General features: G+C 52.1%; 1 protein-coding gene across 1 annotated transcript; it reads right to left on the reverse strand.

Annotated features, from left to right (window-relative positions):
- Positions 1–1282: 1282 nt before the first annotated feature.
- On the reverse strand, positions 1283–10322 carry MOK (MOK protein kinase). Its single transcript, XM_030761915.2, has 8 exons — positions 10244–10322; positions 10066–10114; positions 7797–7981; positions 6024–6125; positions 4846–5019; positions 4148–4271; positions 2257–2457; positions 1283–2175 (listed from the first exon to the last, which is right to left on the reverse strand). Exons 1-8 carry the CDS (start codon positions 10288–10290, stop codon positions 2095–2097), a joined length of 963 nt encoding a protein of 320 aa, XP_030617775.2. The 5' UTR covers positions 10291–10322; the 3' UTR covers positions 1283–2094.
- Between the last annotated feature and the right edge of the window lie 9746 nt (positions 10323–20068).

The raw sequence follows: 20068 nt of genomic DNA on the forward strand, positions 1-20068 counted from the left end.
AGGGCGCGGCCCAGCTCTCGGCGCCCCCAGGCTGACGTCGCTCCGGCCCTATTTGCTCCGCCCACCGCCCTCCGTGCGACTCTGCGGTGCAGTTTGCGGGATGCATCCGTGCTGGGAACGCATCTTTTTCTTTTATCGGTTGGTCCCTGGCCAAGTGGTCCAAGATGGCTTCCAAAATCGGCCGGCCTCCTACCCGCCCCCGCCCGCCCCGCCAGCACGCGCCCCGCGGCCGCAGGCCCAGGGCAGAGGGCCCCCAGGCCGGCCCCCACCCCTCCTCTCGGAAGCCACGGAGGGTCGGCTTGGCGCACCCGGTACGCTTCGCCGGCTCTTACTGCTCGCCTGGAGCGCCCTCATCCCTCGGCAGCGTCGCCCCTGCTCTGTCTTCTCGGGAGCAGGTTTACATCAACAGCCGGCAGGGCCGGGCTCCTTGGACTGGGGTGTCCGCCTGCGGCCTCTGCCCCCAACCTCGGCCCCAGCTGCGTCTCAAACGTGGACGAGGGCGTCGGTCGGGGTGGTGATGAGGGAGCTCCCTTGCTCGGGTCTGTGGAGACGGGCCCTCCAGTGGCCCCGGGGAGGCTGAGATGGCCCAGCCGCCCGGCCTCGCAACCGGTCAGGTTTGGGGTGCACGGAGACCCAGCAGCGCTCTGGCAGCAGGGCCCGGCGGCCTCCTGTGCCCCCAGAGCCTGGCCAGCGCCCGCCCGTCGCCAGGCCCACGGGGCACAGAGACCTGGTGGACGCAGGGGCCCCCTGGGGAAAGCGGACCCGCCCCCTGAAACCGAGGCGGAGGCCCACAGGGCCCAGGGCACCACGCCCGCAGGGAGGAGGGTGCCTTCACAAAAAGGTACAGCGCCGAAGAACTTTAGAGAGGCCCTTCGCGTTTATATACTTAAAGGGGGTGACGATTTCCCTAAATTGTCCTTGCACCTGCCCTCACTTGGAGCCGCGCTCAGAGCGCGGGCCTGTCCCTGGCCTCTCCCGAGTTCGCCGAGCCCGCAGCGCCCCCGGGGCGCGGCGCTCCCAGCCCTCTGCCCGCCCCGCCCCGACGCCACTTCCACCCGGGGCGTCCCCGAAGCCCCCCACGTCTCCCCACGTGCACCGAGGCTCTGCCCGCCCTGGGCCCGCACGCGCCCGCGCCCATGGCTCCCCCTCTCCCGGGCACCGGGAAATGCTGGCCACGGCCTGCCCTCCTCCCCCCCCCCCACCCCCACCCCCACCCCCACCCCCACCCCCTGCCCCGGGTCCACCTCCCCCAGCCCCTCGTCCTGTCCCTCCTGGCCCCTTGCCCTGCCCCTTCCGGCGCCACCGCTGCTCTGCCACCTCCCCTCCCTCCCCCACGGGAAACAGGTTTCTTCTTGTGCCCGCTTATTGCTGGCACCCCAGAAACGAAGCTGGGCGCGCCCGCAGGCCATCGGGAAGCAGCGGCCTCTACTCACGGAGGAAGCTGGGCCTTGGGAGCTGGACCGGCGACCTGCCCGCGGCCCGCACCCGGGGTTTCCGAGGGCCGAGCGCCAGCCCGTGTCGTTCCTCAGTGGACGGTCAAGTGAACAGTGAAGCTGCACCGAAGTCTCCCCAACAAAATCAATGCGCCTGATACGCTCCCAAAAGTCAAAATAAAGGAACGGATAATCAGGACACATGTTTAACTCAAAATACATCAAGGTGCGACACTGTAACGATAGCTTGTTGTTTAATAGAAATCGGGGTCTCCAGTGGCACAGCCGGGAAGCCAGACGTGCTAGGCCACTGCCGGTGATGGATGCACTAAGGAAGGCACCGTGTGCAGAGCCCTCGGTGAAACCGGGCCTAAATAATCCATAACGTATAATTTCTGTTTTGATTCATATAAAAAATTACAAAATATTCCCTGCCCTAAATTCTCCTGTTACGGAAAGGAACCGAAACCCTAGAATGAGGTGATTTTACAAAGGTATGAGACTGGAACCTACAGTACGGCTGCCTTTAGGATGCAAGCAGCCTCGGGCCGGCGGGCTCCAAGCTGAGGTGCTGGTGCTGGTCTGGGGGCAGCTCTCCCGGGACGCTCGCTGGGGCCCGGCCGGGTAGGAGCCGCCCCGAGCAGGGGAGCCGCAGCGCCACTCAGTAGCCTCCACCTCTCCGCTCTACTGTGGGCCGGCGGTACTGTTTCAGGTTAGGCTGGATGTCCTTCTGTGTGTCTGTCTGTTAAAGAAAGTGACAGACACTCAGCAGAGGCCGGGATGGGCGCGAGCGCAGCGCCAGGGGAACCGGTGGGACGCCCACCTTCTGGTTCAGGCCAACACACTTCGGGGGTCTCAGCACCGGGACCTTCCGGGTCGCTCCGGGGGCAAACACTGACTGCAGCGCTGGGCTGGAGTACGAGGGCTGCTTGGTCACTCCCGATAGCTTGAGCTTGGGCAGTGCCATCACGTAGGCTGGTCCGTGTCTCCTGGGATGGTCCTCCTCTTGCTTTAGGGGCTGTTTCTAGAAATAAAGCAAAGGTCAGATGAACATACAATGCTTTCCCCTTTGTGGGAATTAGGAAAAGCAAAAGGGGCTCTTTTGTACTACTTTTGCCTCACACAATTTCTTGACCGTGAGGTGTGACGGTATGGTGACTGGACAACACGTACCGCGTCCCAGCCCCCTAGAAGTGCGGTGGCCGCTCCCTGGGCCGGGGCCCGGGCGGACAGCGGGGGAGGCCGCGCTGATGCATGTGCAGCTCCAAGGGCCGAGGCCACGGTGACGCTTCCCGCTCGGATTCCCTGAGGTCGGCCAAAGAGGCCTGCAGCCTGCTTCTGCGTGGCCAGTGCGCTAAGAATGGATTTCACATCTTCTAATAGTTGGAGAAAGTTTCACGGCATGTGATTATGAGACTCCAGTTTCAGGGCCCACGGTTTTATTGAAACCCATCCCCACCATTCGTTTTTTTTTTTTTTTTGCGGTACGCGGGCCTCTCACTGCTGTGGCCTCTCCCGTTGCGGAGCACAGGCTCCGGACGTGCAGGCTCAGCGGCCATGGCTCACGGGCCCAGCCGCTCCGTGGCATGTGGTATCTTCCCAGACCGGGGCACGAACCCGCGTCCCCTGCATCGGCAGGCGGACTCTCAACCACTGCGCCACCAGGGAAGCCCCCCCACCATTCGTTTATGTATGGTCCGCGGCGCCACCGGCCAGAAGAGTGGGCAGTCGCGCCAGACGTTATGGCCGGCACAGCCTGAACCCTCACTCCGGGGCCCTGGCAGACAGCGTGCGCCTCGGCTCTGCCGCGGGGGCACCCGCGGCAGGTGCCAGCAGGAGAGACACCGACAGCTGACCAAGAGGGAGAGGAGACCCGGCAGGGAGGGCAGTTAGGGGCAAAGTGAGGGAGGCTCAGCCGGGGGGCGGGGGTGCGCTTCGTCCCCGGTTGGCGGCCTGAGCAGCTGAAGGGGAGCCGCCTTCACCTGCCCTTGAAGGGAAGGCACGGGGAGAGAGGCAGGTCTGGGGGGAGAGACAGGAGATCGGGTTTGAACAAGTCTGCCTTTTGGACATTCAGCTGGAGCCATCAAGCAGGTGTCTGGACACGGGGGTCCGGATTTCTGGAAAGCAGCCTGACTGCAGGTATACCTGCGTCCTCGGCTCCCAGCACAGAGTGACATTCAACAGATGCTGGGCTGAGTGAGAAACGATGGAAGGCCACGGTTACCACAGAGCTCGGTGCCAGCCCACAGTTTTACAGAAACTGGGGGAGCCGAGCAAAGGGGGGCCCCGCGGCACATGAGAGAAAGGGGAAGCTATCGCGGGATGCAGCTATGCTTTCTACACCAAGAAGCGTGCGAGGCCACCTCTGTGCCAGGCGCAGTGCTCCTCTGGGGCCTGCTGCTCTCGCAGGGGCTCAGCAGCCGAGTGGGGACGGTCACCTGGGCCAGTGTTGGCTTCCCTGTGCCCCGGCTAGGGTCCTCTGCGAGCACAACGTGCTTGGGCACCGGCCTGGCCCTGCGGCTGGGAGGATCCCAGCCCCGCGACACTGTGGACCTTAGCTGGGGGCGCAGAGGTGCCACCTGGTGTGGCGGCAGGTCGCCGACGGGCGCACTTTCCAGGCAGATGTAGCACCTCCCCAGGTGGCATCTGCGTCAGAGAGACACGGGCCCCTGAGGGTGTCCAGTCCCAGCTCAGACGGCCTGATCGCTCAGTACCTGCTTGCTGCCCTCCTGTGCTGGCTGCCAGTTGTTACTGAGTAGTTCCGGTGCCACCGGCCGCTTGGGGCAGAGAGCGGAGGCCTTCCTCCTGGGCCTGGCTGGAGCCTGCTTCTCAGCTGCCCTACAGGACGGAAGGGGCACGGGGCGCCTCTGCTGAGAACCTGGCTGCCACAGGGCTTGTCGGCCTCCTCTGTCCCCAGTGTGGGCTTGTGCCTGTCGCCCCTCCTCTCATCCGAGGAGCTTTTCTTTTCCTTTCCTGTCTCAGCCTGACAGCCTCTGGGCTCTGGAGCCGTGGGACCACCCCTGCCCAGTGACTCGAGGTTCGGGTCAGACGTCACCCCCACGTCACACACGCACAAGGGGACAGAGGGGTGGAGTCCGAAGCCCTCAGGGCAGGTACTTCCAATGGCAGGTGTCGCCCAACGCACGCGCCCTGGAACCTCACAGCGAGCGAGCTCAGCCCGCTCCCCCCGCTGTGTGCCACGTGGCCCTCCGGGGCTTAACACCACAGCCTTGGCATCAACCGCAAAGCAGCCACAGACCCTCCTTCCACCCTGCCGTGATGCCACTAATCGCCTCCTTTTGGGGGAAGATACCAGAAAGGAGCAAGGTGCGTGTTCCCAGAGGGACCGGCACTGTTCCCGGGAACCAGCCACCCATCCGCGTGCCCCATGGGAACCCAGCAGGGTGCCTACCTCTGTTCTTGGAAGTAGGGGTGCTGCAGGGCCTGGTGGGCAGTGACTCTCTCATCGGGATCATAGGCCACCATTGCGTGCAGGAGGGAGAGGCATTGCGGGGACAAACTGGCTGTCAGTAGAGGTATTCCTGATCCCTTTTTAAAAGTAAAATCAAAACTCATAGCTCTCGACCTGTATTGAAAGCCCAATGATAATAAACGATCATGCCGTCATTTAGAGCACGTGGCCGGTCCAGCATCACGACCCTACAGGGACCTGCACTGACGGTAACAGCTTACAATCTAAAAAGGGCAGGGGGCAGGGGGGCATAAAGCCCATAGAATACAAGATCCTCGTGGAAACCGTGGACTTTGGGTGAGAATGACGTGTCAGCACAGGTTTGATGATAGCAGACATGCCACCCCGGGGCCGGTGCTGGTGGCCGGGAGGCTGTGCACTGTGTGGGGCCGGGCGGTAGAAGGGAAATCTTTGTACCTTCCGCTCAGTTCTTCTGTGAACCTAAAACCTAGAACTCTAAAAAAATTAAGTCTGTTTTTTTAAAAAGGGTGGGAGGTCGTGAAATCTGTTACGCTGTTAAGTGTAAGAAAACATTTTCTTGAGAAGACTAATACCACATTCCCACCAGAAAAGAATGAAATAAAGTTTTAAAAAAGAAAAAGAAGGGCTTCCCTGGTGGCTCAGTGGTTGAGAGTCCGCCTGCCGATGCAGGGGACACGGGTTCGTGCCCCGGTCCAGGAAGATCCCACATGTCGCGGAGCAGCTGGGCCCGTGAGCCATGGCCACTGAGCCTGCGCGTCCGGAGCCTGTGCTCCGCAACGGGAGAGGCCACAACAGTGAGAGGCCCGCATACTGGAAAAAAAAAGAAAAAGAAAAAGAAAAAGAATCCAGCATGGCTGTCATCTCCTTACCTCCCTAGGGCTCTGGGAGCTGCTGGGTGCTGCCCATGCCCCCGAGTCCCCCTCGAGGGGTCAGGGTAGCCAAGCTGCCGGCTCTGCAGGGTCTGTGCGTGCAGCCTATGCTGGGGAGCCTTTCCTACCCAAAGACCTCTGTGGCCTGAGTGAACATTCCCGGGACAAAACCCGCGTGCCGGGCTCGTGGGACTGTGAAGAGGCCCCTGGGGGCGACAGAGGCAGGGCGGGTCCGCGGTGGTGGGGCGGCCTGTGGGCTGCACTTACCGTTTGAACTTGGTGATGGTCTTCCCAGTAGGTGTGCCAATGACGTCGTGGATCCTCGAGATCTGGTCCAACTCGTTGGCTCCGGGGAAGAGGGGCTGCAGGCTAGGCGGGCGGCCAGGGCTGTGGTCAGGGCGGCGGCCTCCCAGCAGAGGGACCTCCAGCCCCCCCGCCCATGCTTGGGCCTTCCTCCTCCTACTGTCCCTACGGGTCGGTGTCTTTCTAAGGGACAGGGCCACACTCCCGTATCTGCACAGCAGGTGCCTCTGCCGGCTGAGAGGTGAAAGCCCCCAGAGCCTCCTTACGGCCCGGGGAGTTTAACTGACAAAAATTCAGGCTGGGTCAGGTTGGGCTGTGTAGACAAATGAGGTCCAAGGAGCGTTTTGGTTTTGGAGCAGTCATGGATTTGGGAATTGTGGATAAAAGATTTTAGACCCATACACATTACAGGCCAGTGGTTGAGAGTCCGCCTGCCGATGCAGGGGACACGGGTTCGTGCCCCGGTCTGGGAAGATCCCACATGCCGCGGAGCGGCTGGGCCCGTGAGCCACGGCCGCTGAGCCTGAGCGTCCGAAGCCTGTGCTCCGCAACGGGAGAGGCCACAGTGGTGAGAGGCCCATGTACCGCAAAAAAAAAACAAACAAAACAAACAAACAAAAAAAACATAGCTCTGACGGTAAGATGACTTCTATTCAGGGAAAACGGCAGGAGCTCAGGCCTCAGGGGAGAATAGGAAACGCAGAGGAGCTGGACGCCTCTGAGGTGCGGCAGGCCGGGCACAGAGTGCAGTCAGCGAGGCTCAGCGTTGGCTGCCCAATGCCCTGAGTGGATGCCGCCAGCACCAGCGCCTCTGACATCCCTCCAATCTGACTCAGGGATTTTAGCACGGGAGAAAAGATCATTTGTTGGTACTTTAGTATCAGTGAAATCACCACTCTCCTTTCCAAAAATAACAGTCACTTATCAATATGAATGATCTAGAATCAGAAGGCGTGTCCCGAAGGGCCCAAACGTCTGTATTTATCAAGGGGTCAGTTGAGCAGGCGGGACTGGACAACCCGGGTCCTGCCTGCGCTGGGCTGTACCATCCTGACGTGCGTCACCCAGAGGTTAAACCCACCCACCCGTCCTGCATGACCCACTACGAGCAGGTGCCGCCCCACCTCCTCCCGGGGCTTCTTCCACCCAGTGCGCCTGCCGCCGGTGGACGGGACAGGCCCTCCTCCCTTCCCGGGCCTCTGCCCTGGCCCTGCTGCGCCCAGCGGTAAAGCACAAAGGCTGGGGGAGGGGAGGGCGGTTAGGGCTGGGGCTTCCTGGACTCCATCCAGCTCGCCCTCACTCCCGGGGCCAGAGCACCCCACCCGAGTGACTGCACTCTGAGGGTAGACCGGGGGGCACCGCTCGCACCCCGCCCCCATGGCAGGCCCCACGAGGTGGCAGTAAGCACGCCTCGACTCTGCTCCTTCACTTGGCTTCATCAATCCTGTCGCTCGCTGATGAGACCGAATGGAGAGGCGCACCGACCCAGGGCCCGGGCGGGCCAGTGGGAAAGAAGTAACTGACAGTGTTCTTTCCTCCACACCCAGAAAGCAAGGACAAGCGCTTGACACCTTTCCTGTTGAGTTAAAAAACCACCACGACACCAGGACTGTAAACTCGGCAGCGCAGAGGGAGGGACTGGCACGAAGCCACCGGACGGCCGAGCCCCGCGGGGACCGGCCTCAGGGCCCTGACGCAGCCCCCCTAGCCCAGCAGCAGCTGCAGCTCGGGCACCACCTGGCCATCGCCATCTCATAGAGCACGCAGCCCGCGCTCCACAGGCCCACCTTGTAGGTATGGAAGCCGTCAGTGAGGAGACACTCTGGGGCCCGGCACCAGCGGGTGGAGATGTATTCCGTGTACGGCTGCTTGGAATAGATACTCCGGCAGGACCCAAAGTCCCCTAATTTCAGGACATCCTGCTGCAAGGGGGGAGAGAAGCAGGGACAAATAACATCTCATCAAGCAGCAATTGTAATACAAACCATTTCAAATATTTATGCACCAACGGGAAAATCCCTAGCACCTAAACTAGCTTGTAGAACATAAAGTACTGGCTTTATAAGCACCTGAAATAGCCTGTAGCAGGTGAGGAAGCGGTATTTCTCTTCAGTGGAACACATTTACGAATATTCTGGCTATGTTTAACAGACATTTCAAAATGTCTACAGGTTTCGGAAATTTTTAAGTCGCAGCGTAAGTCTACAGATGAACCATACAACCTGGTCACACGCCCTGTTATGCCTCAAACTCCCCACCGCGTCCAGTGCTTCTGGAAGCTTGGTTCCCATTCGGGGGAGGCTGGGGGCCTGGCCTACACCACGTGGGATCCTTGAAGGAAGTCAGACAGCCCAGGGAAACAGGTTTCAAGGTGTTTCTTCCATCTTCTCTACCTCTCACATTCAAGTAATAAAATTCATGCCGTCGATAAATTTGAAGCCTCTGGCACCTACAGCCAGAGCAAACATTAAACAGCAGTTCTCTTAGCCAGATTACCAAGAAACCTACCCTGACAGCCTTTTACCTCTGTTCCCATTCCCCAATACGTTCAACAAAAATTACAAGGCATATTAAAAGGCAAGAAAAAACAGTCTGAAGAGACAAAGCATGCATCAAAACCAGACTCAGATATGGTGCAGGTTTTAGAATTTTAGAATTCCCAGACAGGAAATTTATAATAACTATGATTAATTTGTTAAGGGCTCTAATGGAAAAAGAAGACAGCATGCAAGTTCAGATGGGAAACGTAAGCAGAGCGATGGAAACCCTAAGAAAACATCAAAAGGAAACACTAGAAATAAAAAACACTGTAACAGGGACTTGCCTGGTGGCACAGCGGTTAAGAATCCACCTGCCAATGCAGGAGACATGGGTTCAAGCCCTGGTCCAGGAAGATCCCACATGCCGTGGAGCAACTAAGCCCGTGAGCCACAACTGCTGAACCCAACAACTGCTGAACCCACGTGCCTAGAGCCCGTGCTCCGCAACAAGAGAAGCCACCGCAATGAGAAGCCCGCGCACCGCAACGAAGAGTAGACCCCACTCGCCGCAGCTAGACAAAGCCCGCGTACAGCAACAAAGACCCAACACAGCCAAAAATAAGTAAATCAATTTATTAAAAAAAAAGAAGACACCACAATGAGAAGCCCGCGCACCACAACAAAGAGTAGCCCCCGCTCGCCACAACTGGAAAAAGCCGGCATGCAGCAACAAAGACCCAACGCAGCAAAAAATTTTAAAAATTAAAAACAAACAAACAAAAGACACTGTAACAAAAATTTTAAAAGACTTTGATAGACTCAACACAGACAAGGAAAGAATCAGTGAGCTTGCAGACATGCCAATAGAAACTTCCCAAACCGAAATGCAAAGCAATAGAGGAACGTCAAAAACAAAACCAAACATCCAAGAACTGTGGGACAATTTCAAAAGGTGTGGCACACACACTACAATGTGGATGAACCTCAACATAACGATGCTGAGTGAAAGCCAGACCAAGGAAGAGTATATGCTATGTAATTCCATTTATAGAATGTTCTAGCTCGTCTTTGCCTGGGGACGAGGGACAGGGGGCAAGGATTACCAAAGGGCAAGAGGGGGCTTTCAGGGGTTTTGGATTTGTTTGTGAAGTTGACTGGGATGATGGATTCGTGGGTGTACACATATGCCCAAAAGGAGCAAATTGTACACAGGCATACTTGAAGGGCTTTCAAGTGAGACATATCAGAGCTCAAATCCTGCCTCTTCCACTTCTATCTTTAGAGTGCTTAGCATGATCATTTAAGCGCAGTTTATTTTGTATATAGTATAAGAAGGGTGCCTTCTTCCAGATGTACAGTTATGTGGATGGCATTTATTAAATTAACCATTTTTTCCCAAACTGGAAGGAAAGAACCAAACATGTTATAACAAACATGGTATCCACTGGGATTGAAAACATATCCAGGGAAAAGTTTTTATATTCTACCTTTCTTCTGATATCAATTTTTCATATAAAAGTTCTTACCTTTATTAATATATTTTCTGGTTTTACATCTCTGTGAAATATTCCATTTCTGCATTCAATATAAAAGGAAGGATAGAATTAATTGTGCCTCATTCATTCAAATTCTTTTATACTATATTCTTAATGAACGGTAATACATTTTATTCACTTGAAAGCTGCCAAGTCTCCAAGTGCCTACCTGTGCATGTGATCAAGGGATTTACACAACTGGTACATATAGTGCATAATTTTTTTTTCTGATAATGGGTGTCTTCTCCCTGTGCAATCAAGGAAATAGCCAAATATGGTTACCAATGATCCGTATCCCCTTTTTTGAAATGAAAGATGGAATCCATTTTTATTTAGCAATGTGTGAAAATCTAACTTCCTCAGTGAAAATAACCTGGAGTAGTTCTAGGAAATATCTAGGAGTCTAGGAGTCTATCTACAAAATATGCCATTTAGAATTCTACATACTGGCATGATTTCATTTAAAATCACAGAGCGCCAGGCCTTCTGACTGCAGTCAGAACAGTGCTGAGCGGATCACCGCAAGGGCGGCTCGGTATGGAGGTCCTAACACAGCCTCGGGTGGGCCTCCAGGGCACCCCCTTTCACGCTGATTATGAGCTCAAATCCAGGGTTTTCCTCGGCTTCCTGGCTACGTGGAGATCTCCGTCTTTAAGGGGATGGAGTACGTTTTCTTAACCCAAGAAGACCAATGGCTGCTCTCACTTGCACAGCCGCACGTTCCTCTCTCACAGAAGGAAGCAGTCACTGGGCGCCGGCTGACAGCGCCCTGCAGCAGCCTGTAATCTACACCTTCTCCCCTCCTGCAGCTTTCAGGATGCTCCAAAACTCTTAATACCACACTCCAGCATCAGAGCTGCCCTTGTTCTCCAAGGTGTCACATTTTACTTGATTTTAATATCAGAGGTATGTGTTTCTAAGCCATTAGGTTTTAAATCTGCAAAATACCCACTCTCACCTAACAACTCAGAAAACCACTTTCCCCTCCCTCTGTGAGCACATATCCCTCTAGACATTTTTCATCCTAAGCTTGCAATTTCTGTCGAAAAATTAATGTATTCTTTTTCTCGCATAACAAGACTGTTTATGTTAATAATAGAAAGTAATTTAAATTACAAAGCGTCTAAGTGCAATGAAGTTTTTCCATGGCATACTATAATCTTTTTATTCTGTTTCACGTAATTTATCATCAGTTTTCCAGAATTTAAATTGAAAGAATTAAAACTAAGACTTTGTCAGCTTCCCCCCACTTGAGGAATTTTATCAAATTATTATCTATATAAAGGCGAAAAGAAAGTAAAATTTCTATTCTCTGTCACATGCGAGGCTGGATGAACCTTCGTGGGGCTCGGCCCTCATCAGGCAGGAGGTCTCGCTGCCCACTGACTAGCCCGGCTCTCCAGACACCCCTTGGCAGACTCCCTCCCAGCACAGGGCTCTCAGGACCCAGGAGCACCCGAGTCCCCGGGGGCTTGTGAAGATACAGAATGCCCCATCATCAGCCCCGGCACTCCTGGTTCAGTAGGTCTGCGGCGGGGCCCCAGAAGCTGCCTTTCCAGCAAGTTCTCAGAATGGGCCGCCAGGCCTGGTCTCTCCCCTTAGGAACTGCACCCCATCACATCCTGCTTGTTTATAGAAGGGTCCAGCCACATTCACTCGGGGACATTTCTGCACGCCCCCAAAGCTCTCCTGCTGCATCCCGTACTCACGCTGCTCTGTTCCTAGAAGCACCCTTCCCAGCCATGTCCACACGTCCACGTCTTGTAGCGTACAACTGCCATTACAGTCATCTGAACTTGAACTCAGAAAAGGTGGACTCTTTTAGGAAAAGTCTGATCCATCCAATCTTCATAAGTACCTAGGGAGCTTTGAAAAAGTAGATTCCAAGGCCCAAACCTAGACCCAGTGAATCACAAATCCAGGCAGGTGGGCCAGGAATCTGCATTTTGGCTGCCTTCAGTCCCCAGTGGCGGAGGACTCTTGGGATGCCTGCCCTTCCTTTCCTCCTGGGCCTCCCCTGCTCCCCCCATTCACAGCCGTGAGGCAAGGCCACGACTCCCTCCCCTGTCCTCCGTGAAAGCGCCTGCCTGCACACGGGAGCTCCAGGCGGACAGAGGTGCCCTCATGAACCATGTGGGCCACTGGTCTGAACCATCGGAGTCCACACCCTTGACAAGGAGGGGACTGACCGCTGACTTTCACACTGTTTTCCCAAAACAAGATCCTAACTCGCCAGGCCCAAGACTGCACCTGGCTCCCACCAGATGCTTGCTCACAAACACCTTGAAACAAATACACATAGTACAATTAATGAACCACTCTGAAGTTCCTGGTGTGACCCTTTAACTGAATGCCCGCAGACTGCAAACAGTACTTCTCTCTTTTGCCTCTCCCGACCAAATTAATTTTCCCAAGTTAATTTTTACCCAATATTCTCATTAAGAAGGTACTAAAAATGCCATATACAATACCAGCAATGTAAAAAATCTGAAGTGAACACAGTGATTAACTATGGCATTGGCTGTCAGTACTAACAGAAGGAAGAGGGCCTCCAGTGTAGCCAGCACTGTAACAGAATATCCAGCACACTGCCTTCTCACAAGAGACCCTGTACCCAGGCCTGCGCCTGGCTTTCCTGGTCAGGCTTGGGGGTGCATTCTGGATCCACCATGGCACAGCCAAATGCCCACAGTCTACACTTGGGCCCAGAAGCTATGCCCTGCGGCACCGTGTTTGCCATCGGTGTTTTCCAAAGGAGAGCCTTGCCTGATGGCACACTGTTCTGAGAGAAGTTACAGGGTAGCAGGTGGGGTGTCAGGCTCAGCATGGAGCTGGAGCCATCACCAGCACCCCTCTCTCAACAAGACAAAATTCCAGGAGGGGTCCTCCCAGTTCTGCTCTTTGAAGCTGGCTCGTCTCAAGCAAGTGCTCTAAGTTCTTGGAAGTTCAATTGCCTCACCTCTATAATGGAGTTGAGCTCACAGAAATGGGTAGAGCAAATGCAGGAACACAGAGCAAGCACACTATAAAATGTAAAGTCATAACGATGATGATGGTAATGACAGCAGCTGACCTTGATTGAAGGCTATGCAAGCCAGCACTGCGCCAAACACCTCACACATATTATTACTCCTCACAACAACCCTAAGAGTCAGACACTATGATTATCCCCATTTGATAGACAAGGACTAAGGCTCCAAGAGCCTAACCAGGACCGACCATCATGAAATGCACACAGCACTGGGCATGCTCTACCCAGTGTGTTGACGTGGGACATCCGAGCTGCGTCAACACAGCCAAACTGGAACGGCCCTTCCCAGAAGCACCTGCATTAAAAGTAACAGGATGGGCTTCCCTGGTGGTGCAGCGGTTAAGAATCCGCCTGCCAAGGCAGGGGACACGGGTTCGAGCCCTGGTCCGGGAAGATCCCACGTGCCGCAGAGCAACTAAGCCCATGAGCCACAACTACTGAGCCTGCACGTTGCAACTACTGAAGCCCGCACGCCTAGAGCTCATGCTCCGCAACAAGAGAAGCCACCGCAGTGAGAAGCCCGCGCACCGCAGCGAAGAGCAGCCCCCGCTCGCCTCAACTAGAGAAAGCCTGTGCGCAGCAACAAAGACCCAACGCAGCCAAAAATAAATAAATAAAATAAATTTATTTAAAAAAAAGAAAGAGAGAAAGGAAGTGAATGAGCACTCTGCAATACAGGGGACTTCATAAGAATGCGAACAGAAGGAGGTTCCCTCTCAGAGGGATTATCTGAGCAGGGAGCCCTGCCTCATTCTGAAGCATAGAGTAGAATGTCAAGCAGCAGCAGAGCCGGGAAAGATGCTTGAAGGGGACAGGCTTGAGGAAGGGCTGAGCTGCCGCCACCCTCTGCGCCCTCCTCACCACGTCACCCAGCCGGCCTGGACGCCTCGTGGCTTTGCTCATTTGCAGCTGAGTTCTGAGCAGACAAGACTGCCAGAAAAACACCTCCCATGAATACTGTACGTGTACAGCCCAGTACCATATATTTAGATGAAACTACTGCACAAATGATTTTGAGAACTAAAACAAATATATGGGAACTACAAGCTCTAAAAGACCTTAGATTAGCTTTGAAATTATTCTACGTACCTCGTATTAGTTCATAAATATTCATGCAAGAGAACCAGATTTTCTGTCACTGAAGAAGAAAGCAGGTTTTTAAAATGGTTTTTTTTCTTGTCTTCATCAGAAAAAATAATCAAATATTTAATTCATTTGTAAACACTTCTGATAAACACAAAGCACTCCTACATCAGACAAAGACCAAAGTGTAATGATTGAAACAGCAGAAGTTTTGATTTTTAATCAACGTTTCAGGCAAAAATAATTTAAATAATAGTAAAACTCTACTTCAGGCGAAACTTCTAAAAGCCCCCCTCCCCAAGATTTTTAAAGAGAAGTGTCTGGAAAATCGAAAAGTTATCTATCAGCAGAAAGAAGAAATGAGGTTTGAGGAGTTGTAGAAGCAAAACAAAGAAGTAGGATTTGATTCATGCTCTGTGGCTGCAAATTTAGTTTTAATTTACCTAAACTACTTCCATGTGATTGGGATACATCCCAGTGCAGGGAGCAAAACCAAAAATCCAGCCGAGGCAAAAAGGAGGAAGGTGAGTCACATCACACCCCTGCAGTGTCACCCCCGGACCCTGCTCCAGGCGCCCCTGGTGGGGCTGGAAGGGGTCCCCGCTGTCACTCAGGACTGTCAGGAGGCCCACGTGCAACTGTGCATGGAAGTGCTTTGCAGAGTGCACATAAGGCACCCTCTGCACAGGCAGTGCTGTGATCGCCACACGCAGACCGCGGTCTCCGGATCTGGCCCCAACTGACAGCTCAGAGCACGCGGGCTAGGACGCCACACAGCCATGACAAGACATTGCATTTTGAGTTTAGAACTGTTCAGCCTCCTGATTAAAATCTCCTGCACTTTAAGGGTCAGAGGCTGCGATTTCTCGGCTGGTTGTACAGGCCAGGCTTCCTGCCGAGGGGCGCCTTCTCAGAGCTCCAGGCCAGGACCCCAGCCCCAGCCCCTGGCAGACAAGCCCCTCCAGACAAGCTGTGCTCTGCCTTCTTGATCAACAGGTAAACCTTACGGAAGCTACTCTATAATTAGAAGAGAAATTAAAAGTCCCCTGAAATTATGTCAATTGTAGTAAGAAAGGCTGCATGAGACCACACAGAGATGGCAAGTGGCAGCAATAAAGTGCAGCTCCTGAAAGAGGACAACAGGGCCTTTCCCAGTAGGTCACAACTCACACTCGGATGCCCAGGGCCACCACCGTCTACACAGAAGCCCAACTGCTACAGGAGAGGAACCATTTGAATGTTGTTTGCTTTTATGAGGTGGAGTCACTGAAATGAAGGCCTTTCCACGTTAGGACTCAGATACAGACACTGGTCTAAATAAGTAAGTGACTTAAGGTAAAATAAAAATTATTATTCTCTGAGCTACAAAGCAAATATTTAAAATGCCTACCATGGTTTTCTTTCTTAAAAAGAGATTTAATAATTATCATCAAATTTAGATAATGTTTAACGGCCCAAATATACTTACAAAACCACTTCGTGCAAGGTAAGAATGTTTGGGTGTGGATTCAGGTGCCTCAGTGCTTGTATCTCTCGTAGATTGTTCACTTGCTCAATACTATGGTGTAGGTAAAAATAAAAAACTAATTTATAATTCAGGTCAACTTCAGGTCAACTTCAAGCCCCCCTGGTGAATTATTTTAAACATTTAAGAAAGAAACACTCAGGCTTCCCTGGTGGCGCAGTGGTTAGGAATCCACCTGCCAATGCAGGGGACACGGGTTCGAGCCCTGGTCCGCGAAGATCCCACATGCCATACAGCAACTAAGCCCATGCACCACAACTACTGAGCCTGCACTCTAGAGTCCGTGAGCCACAACTACTGAAGCCACGCGCCTAGAGCCCGTGCTCCACAATGAGAGAAGCCACCACAATGAGAAGCCCAGGCACCACAATGAAGAGTAGCCCCTGCTCGCCGCAACTACAGAAAGCCCATGCACAGCAACAAAGACCCAACACAGCCAAAAATAAATAAAATTAATTAATTTTAAAAAACGAAAACAGATAACCACAAGAAGTCTTGTGTAAAGTTATATAGCAGATTTATTCAGAGCAGTCCAAAACCAGAAACCCAAAAGTTCCTCAGCAGGAGACCAGGTAAACAAGTTGTTCTGTAGTCACAGGCTGGAATGAATACTACTCAGCAGTAGGAAGCTGGGAACTGCGGTACGACAGCATGGATGAGCCTCAAGGACTTTATGCTGTGCTGAAGGAGCTGGACACAAGGGCACAGACTGTGAGATTCCATTTAATATGAATTTCTAGGGACTTCCCTGGTGGTACAGTGGGTAAGACCCCGCGCTCCCAGCGCAAGTGGCCTGGGTTCGATCCTGGTCAGAGAACTAGATCCCACATGCATGCCGCAACTAAGAGTCTGCATGCTGCAGTGAAGATCCCGTGTGCCACAACGAAGACCCGGTGCAGCCAAAATAAAATATATATATATATATATTTTAAATGTAGACATTTGAATTTCTAGAAGAGGATACAGGGAAACAAAACAAAACCCAGAACAGTGGCTACCTGCGATGGGGATGGAGAACTGAGTAAAAAGGAATATGAAGGAATTTTTGAGGGTGACAGAAATGTTCTATGTCTTGATTACATGGAGATATCTACTTGGCAAAATTATACAGTTAAAAAACGTGCATCTCTGGGCTTCCCTGGTGGTACAGTGGTTGAGAGTCCGCCTGCCGATGCAGGGGACATGGGTTCGTGCCCCAGTCCGGGAGGATCCCACATGCCGCGGAGCGGCTGGGCCTGTGAGCCATGGTCGCTGAGCCTGCGCGTCCGGAGCCTGTGCTCTGCAGTGGGAGAGGCCACAGCAGTGAGAGGCCCGCTTAACGCAAAAAAAAAAAAAAAAAAAAATGTGCATCTCAACATATGCAAATTTTGCCTTTAAAAAAAAATAAAATTGTTGGGACTTCCCTGGTGGTCCAGTGGCTAAGACTCTGCACTCCCAATGCAGGGGGCCTGGGGTTTGATTCCTGGGCAGGGAACTAGATTCCACATGCCACAACTAAAAAATCCTGCACACTGCAACAAAGATCCTGCGTGCCGCCAACTAAGACCCGGTGCAGCCAAATACATAAATAAATATTTAAAAAAAAGAATTGTATAATAATAACCAAGTGGGGAAGGAGACTGGATGGAGGTATAGGTTAAATAAAAATCACAAGGGCTTCCCTGGTGGCGCAGTGGTTAAGAATCCGCCTGCCAATGCAGGGGACACGGGTTCGATCCCTGGTCCAGGAAGATCCCACATGCCACGGAGCAACTAAGCCTATGAGCCACAACTACTGAGCCTGCGCTCTAGAGCCCGCAAGCCACAGCTAGTGGAGCCCACATGCCACAACTACTGAAGCCCATGCGCCTAGAGCCAGTGCTGTGCAACAAGAGAAGCCACCGCAATGAGAAGCCTGCCCACTGCAACGATGAGTAGCCCCTGCTCACCGCAACTAGACAAAGCCTGCACATAGCAATGAAGACCCAACGCAGCCAAAATATAAAGAAAGAAAAAGAGAAATTTATTAAAAAAAAAACAAAAACAAGAAAAACAACTTGGTCGTGTTGCAGACCTTACACAAGTAACTAACTTCATTATCTCCAAACTAAGACTTTGAGCCACTGAGGAAAACGGTCCTCAGGAGCTGAAAGCACGCCTCCTGACACAGTACTAATGAACTGGTTTATTATACCTTACCCGGACTTCATATGAGCAAAGATTACTGCAAAAGCCATCAATTTCTGGGAGGAGGTGGGGTCAGAGGCTCCAAAACCAAGCTCCTCCGGCCTGTGTGACTCAGTGTGCTTTTCCCGTTACTGACTCTTGTTTCTCACATCACCCACACAGCGGCACGAGTTGAATGTGAGGGTTCAGTTAGGCAACGATAAGCAGAGCAGAAATGGATTTTTAAAGGAACCTAAAATTATTCTTCAAGTGAATAAGATTAAACTGTTTTATAGTGATGATAGATACTCTGGAACTCTAAAAGCTAGAGATATTATTTTCACAGTTGAAAAACAAAAATAAAACCAAAGAACAGCATAAAACTTGTGGATCAAGGATCAGTGACACTGGACCATCCAATAAATTATTAGCAATAATATTCCTAGAAATGACACCAAAAGCAGTTGTCTTTCTTCTAGAACTTTCTTCTAGAAACTATAAAGTCATTTCTTCCTGTAAATCAGAAATAACAGCAATACCCTTTTCAACGTTAGAAGCTATGTGCAATATGACTCATTCCAGGTCCTCTATGGTCATTTTCTGTTTGTTTTGATTTTTTTATATAAGTTTATTTATTTATTTTTGGCTGTGTTGGGTCTTCGTTGCTGCATGCGGGCTTTCTCTAGTTGCGGCGAGTGGGGCTACTCTTTGTTGCGGTGCGCGGGCTTCTCACTGTAGTGGCTTCTCTTGTTGCGGAGCACGGGCTCTAGGCACGCGGGCTCAGTAGTTGTGGTTCACGGGCTCAAGAGCGCAGGCTCAGTAGTTGTGGCGCACGGGCTTAGTTGCTCCGCGGCATGTGGGATCTTCCCAGACCAGGGCTCGAACCCGTGTCCCCTGAATTAGCAGGGCTAGAACCCGTGTCCCCTGAATTAGCAGATTCTTAACCACTGTGCCACCAGGGAAGTCCTGTTTTGATTTGTTTTTTACTTTTAATTTTGAAATTATTTTAGACTAACAGAAGAGTTGCAACAATAGTAAAGGAAGTCCCCTTCACCTGGCTTCCCCTAATGTTAACATCTTACATAACATTTATCAAAACTAAAAATTAACATTGGTACAAATCTATTAACTACACTAGACACTTTATTTGGATTTCCCCGGTTCTTCCATTAATGTCTTTTTCTCTTCCAGGATCCAGAAGACCACACTGCAATTAAGATGTCACGTCCCCTCAGTCACCTCCACTCTGTGACAGCTCCACAGTCTGTCTTTGTTTTTCGTTATCTTCACAGTTTTGAGGAGTACTGGGCAGGTATTTTGCAGAATGCCCCTCAATTTGGTCTCTTCTGATGTATTCTCATAATTCAGCTGAGATTATGGATCCGTGGGAAAGAACACCATGGAGGCGACATGCTCTTCCCGTGCCGCTTTATCAGAAGGTACATGATATCAATATGTCTTATTACCGATGATGTTAATCTTAATCATTTAGTTAAGCTGGTATCTACCAGGTCTCTCATTGTAAAGTTACTATCTTTCCCTTTCTATTTTCTATTCTTTTTCAGCAAGTCAGCAAGTCCAGCCCACAGTCAAATGGAAGGAAATTAAGCCCCACCTCCTGGAGGAAGGACTATCAAACAATTTGTGGATATAAGTTAAAACCACCACAGTAATTAATAAATATCTGGGAGGAGATCACTCGAGGCTGTGCAGAAATTCCGTCCTGTTTATTTATTTAAACTTTTTTTGGCCACACCACAGGGCATGCAGGATCTCAGCTCCCTGACCAGGGATCGAACCCGTGGCCCCTGCAGTGGAAGATCGGAGTCTTAACCACCGGACCACCAGGGAAGTCCCAGAAATTCTGTTCTCTTTAAAGTTTCACCTTACTAATTTTAGCATTCATGAGGTTATCTTGCCTGCAGAAATTATTACTATGTATTCTAATGATGATTTTCCATTTCCCTCATTCCTCTGTATTTATGAATTAGAATTCTTCTGTAAGGAAGAATTTTCCCTTCATCCCAATTTGTTTATTCATTCGGCCATTTATTTACATCAGTATGCACTCATGGTTATTTGAATGAAGAGGGAGAGAGAGAGGTGCACACATGGGTTAGTATACATACACACTAGCTCTGTCTGCTCAGAGGACCCAGACGTGCTGACATTGCAGGAGCAATGAGCATACCTGGTGCCAAGGCCTGATT

This window comes from Delphinapterus leucas, chromosome 2 (genome assembly GCF_059928025.1).
Source record: "Delphinapterus leucas isolate spDelLeu-1000000601 "Yukka" chromosome 2, BTC_Dleu_Yukka2, whole genome shotgun sequence".
Classification (NCBI taxonomy): Eukaryota; Metazoa; Chordata; class Mammalia; order Artiodactyla; family Monodontidae; genus Delphinapterus; species Delphinapterus leucas.